This window comes from Salmo salar, chromosome 25 (assembly GCF_965601325.2).
Source record: "Salmo salar chromosome 25, fSalSal1, whole genome shotgun sequence".
Taxonomy (NCBI): domain Eukaryota; kingdom Metazoa; phylum Chordata; class Actinopteri; order Salmoniformes; family Salmonidae; genus Salmo; species Salmo salar.
Genome location: NC_138315.1, coordinates 16,273,196 through 16,277,663, shown reverse-complemented (window position 1 = coordinate 16,277,663; position 4,468 = coordinate 16,273,196). Strand labels below are relative to the sequence as shown.

Here is a 4,468-nt window from a genome sequence, read left to right as displayed (position 1 = left end):
TCAGCAGACTGAAGAAATATCCTGAGCACAACCTTACACTATGGCTTTTAAATAAAAAATATTTGGTCAATTCAGGGTAACATAGACATACAGTACATGGGTAGTTAAAAAGACTGTATAGCTCATGATAGAAGTCGGAGAGTAGTTTGAGAATTACGTAAACTTAATTGACATTTTATTAACAATTGCATCACTTCTAACACTTTGGAGCTTCCCCCTGCAAACTTCTGATTCACACTTTATTTTATAAACCTAATCTTTACATAATAAGGCATTTGGTTTAATATTTGGTTAATTCAGTGTAACGCTTCGATCAGTCATCAATAAGTAAGGCAATTATAGTTCAAGACACAAACAGTGGCCCTTGATTGAAACTTCACAAACAATTTCGTTCACAACATTTTGGAACTTTCCCTCAGTCAGATAACTAAACAAAAGGCACAGTGTTTAATCTTAATATCATAGAAGACATTAGTGCAATTAGTGAGTGTATCGTATTTACAACAGATAAGAAAAGCCAAAGGTGACAACAGAACTCGTGTTCAACCCCTCCAGTTATCCGCTGTGGGAGAGCGTGATGGGGGAGCAGGGAGGGGATGAAACTGGAGAGTTGAGTTCTGATGATGGGGACGAGTCCGAGTTCTTCGATATGGGAGCCACGCACATCCCAGTAAGGCCTTCTTTCTCTCTTTTCTTTTGTTTCATTCTTCTGTTTTGAAACCATATTTTCACCTGGGTTTCATTCAGGTGCAAACCATGGGCTATCTCAACCCTTCTTGACCTGGTGAGATACTTGTTGAAATGAAATTCTTTTTCTAATTCTGTTAACTGCTTGGTTGTGAAATTTGTTCTTGGAATTGCTCCGGCGTTCGATAATCCATATTCAATAGCTTTCCCTGTAAAATAGTCACATAACAATGTCAGGTTGAGTCTTCATAGTCAGTTAAAGTTAATAAATGATATGTTTTCATTTTCATTTTCATTTTCAATTATAAAGTAGCAATTACTTACTGATTTTGGGGTTGCTTCTTTTGATTTTCATCCAGTCAAATGTGTTTGCCAAAACTTGCGGCTCCTCTTGCCTAGGACCAGTTCTTGGACAATTCTCATGGGATGGTGATGGATTCTGATGACTGGCATTGACGAATCCTCGCGATATCTTTATGCTCTGCCACTGCTGGTTTGTTTCTCTAATATCGTGGTAGTAGGTCTCTGTGGGATGGCTGGGGAAAGGACCGTTTCCTGAATATGCCGGGTTCACGCACTGGGTTTGCACCCTGTTCTGTTCCACGTTGTTGTAGCATCCATACGCCAAATTATAAGCAAGTCCCTGATCCACGTAACTGCCATCAGATACAGATGCGTCGCTATCGCGTGGCACCTTAAACACACCTTGATGGTGCACTCCTCCTGATATCGACCGACTACTGCTCTGGTGGTCCTGCATACCTGACGAAAGTCTCCCAACTATCTCCCCGTGGTACTGAAGTGTCCCTGGTTTGTGTTCGTCGTGACAGAATTTCACAGGCAATGGCATCATGTCGCCTTCCGAGTAGAAGTCTAAATACGAGCTCATGTTTGTCCCTTGTAAATCGGCGTTGTAAATCCACCAGAGGTTAATGATTTCCAGCGCCCCTTGTCCTCATTAGTTAGCCTACTGTACTTCCTGGCCCAACATGTAAATATGACCCACTACTGAGCAGGCGTGGTCTGGGCCCCTTTTATCCAATCAGGGCCACAAAGTGGAGCACCCAAGTGAGCTGCACTTAACAAGGATGTGCATGAACTATAACTCCCAAGCACTTTCCATATAAATAACGGATATACTGTGTATGTCATAACAAGAATCATTGTTTGTGTTATAATGTATATAAGCTCATGTTTAAAGTTATTGTGAAGTAAACAGGAATGGGTTGGTTTTAGACATCCAATGTTTTGTTATTGTAATCATTATTACCCGTTTTATTTGTGAGAATGTAATAGAAGCGCTGGCATGCCTCTAACCACCACTACTACTACTAGGGCCTATACTACTAGTAACGATAATCAATAATGACAATATCGTATTTATTTATAGGCCCTTATGGTACGTTAACAGAGAGGCAGTAAAATGTAGATCTATTGGGGGTTTTTTACTCATAAAAGTTATACTAAACAAGTTAACGTTGGCAGTATTTCTGTGTCAAAACAAACTGTTTGACACATTATCATGTTCACCATACATTTTTTATTGTTTAAATACATGCCAAATTCCACACACAGTTTTTCTGAAGTAGGCCTAGTGACCACAAAGCATGCACGCACAGGCCTGCACCGCAAATGCCGACAAGTGACTGAAGTGATGGTGGGTCCACGGATATATGACTAGCCATGCACAAAACCCCTATGTATGTTCAAGCGATAATGTGCCGCCCAGATACACACTATGCTGACAGCCAAGTACTCTAATGCCTCCTGAATACTACAGTTTCTGTCACCAATATCAGATAGGCCTACCAAATACAATTTCGAGATATATGAGAATAGTCTAAAATAACATTGTGGGACTTCTGTACAATAACTCATTTGAACTTATTTGGATCATATGGAGACATAGGCCTTTGTTTATAACCATGTGAGAGGGGGACTGGTGGAACTACAGAGAAAGTTGCTCTTGGTTGATGCTGCAGCGTGACCTATGATAGGCTACACCTGCACACTCTACGGCACACTCCACTGTAACAAGAAATTCATTTCCCTCTTCATTTCCTTTGTATTAGCTATAAGCGTCATAATAATCGTGCAATAATTAACTGAAGAGTATGCTTGAATGTCAAACATATTGTTGACTAAATCAAATATATGGGCAAACCATCCCAGGGCCATTACCCATCATTAACCCATTAACGTTATGGCACACGTAGGCAATCTGTTTCACCTTTATGGTGTGTCGATGTCATATATAAAACGAAAATATCACTGAAGGAATCATAGGTGCCAAGTACCCTTTACGGAAGGATCAAACGTACATTTAATCTTAATTCACTATTTGAATCCTTATTTTGAATTTGCTTCCTTCTTTGGAGAGAGATTTATTTTTGTCTTTACCCCATTATAATAGCTCCAGCGTTGGTTGGGTGCTGTGCGCAAAGTCCATTATATCAAGGTATCAACGTCATCGTTATCTGGATGGAGAAAATGTATGAGGAAAGATGAAAGGACAAGCTCACCGAGGGTTAAAATGGCCGCCATCCACTGTGTCGAACAAGATGGTACTTCAGTGCCTCTGATGTAGGGCATACAATCAATGTAATTAAAAGGCTGAGATTCTATTTTACCATATTAGAAAAATGCAAATTATGAATCATGTGCTATAAACAGCTTTCGCGAATTACTTTGGTTTAATTTCATTCAGACGTTGAATCAGTCTATAATGCTTTTCTTATCTGAGGAATTGAATGCATTGAACACATTTCCAGACCCACTTACTTTCTCTCGACGCCTCTAATGATACCTTCGGTGGCTCAGATTCGTTGTCTAAGCGCGCACTCGTCCCTCTCATTCCTTGATATTTATTAAGCCAGGGCTGTGTGCTCTTTGTACATCTACCAAAGTTTGGCCTCTCAGTTTGAAATGTGTTTCTAGAATTTGGAATGCAAATGCTTTGTTCACAAGGAGGTGGAATCAGTGTGGAGTCTGAAAGCGACGAGTTTTTGATTAATGAGCTTTGAAATGTTCTCTCCAAGTAGGGAGAAAGGATGCGCGGCACTCTCCTATAGATGCCTAGCTCAACATAGCCTACCGCTGCTGCATCCTTCCTTTGTCACTCACTAACGTTGAACAGACTATTGTAGAATATTAGGCCTATACTGTGGCCTATGTATTTTTCCGATTTACGAATATTTTGTTACGCAAATATTTTCTTAGTGCTTTTCAAACGTAAAAGAACAGTCCAAGTGCTTTCTGTTGTTATACGCCTATACAGTGTGTGGACAGTTTCAAATAAGGAAATATTGATAAAGGAAAATCATCATATAAATGTAGAACGTGTGGTCTGCTTCACGATAGACTGTGGTAATAAATCAGCAACTTTGAGATGAAATATACCTTTTGGAAACAAAAAATAATTAGAAAAAGCAAATGAATTAGCCGTCCCTGTCAAAAATGGAGCTTACATTGTGAAGAATATAGTCTTCCTGCGCAATTTGACTTCAGGCCTAATAGGAGTGTCTGTGAGTCATGGAAAATGTGCATTTCTTCAGCATCAAGCAGACATACACGGTATCTGGTTACGCTTTCGATTCAATTTCACTCTCCCCTCATATGTGAAAAACGGATCGTTTTCCGTGTGTGTCTGATTTGGGCGACGATACATGCCATTTCTTTGTTAAGGCTATAAGCCTTCTATTTACTATGTCATACTTCAAAATGGTGGCAATTTCCTGTTTCTACGTGTGTTATGTGTATCAATGACGGTGCTTTTAATCCA

The 4,468-nt window shown here is 39.8% G+C and overlaps 1 protein-coding gene across 1 annotated transcript; it reads right to left on the bottom strand.

Annotated features, from left to right (window-relative positions):
* Positions 1-296: 296 nt before the first annotated feature.
* On the bottom strand, positions 297-1,794 carry hoxd1aa (homeobox protein HoxD1aa). The gene is made up of 2 exons (NM_001139555.1): positions 1,012-1,794; positions 297-896 (listed from the first exon to the last, which is right to left on the bottom strand). Exons 1-2 carry the CDS (start codon positions 1,574-1,576, stop codon positions 556-558), a joined length of 906 nt encoding a protein of 301 aa, NP_001133027.1. The 5' UTR covers positions 1,577-1,794; the 3' UTR covers positions 297-555.
* Between the last annotated feature and the right edge of the window lie 2,674 nt (positions 1,795-4,468).

Excerpts from the sequence above, each read along its gene's own strand:
- hoxd1aa (NM_001139555.1), bottom strand. The coding sequence starts at position 1,576 with ATGAGCTCGTATTTAGACTTCTACTCGGAAGGCGACATGATGCCATTG. Across the intron at positions 897-1,011 it reads AAGAAGCAACCCCAAAATCA|GGAAAGCTATTGAATATGGA; the intron begins GTAAGTAATTGC and ends ACTATTTTACAG.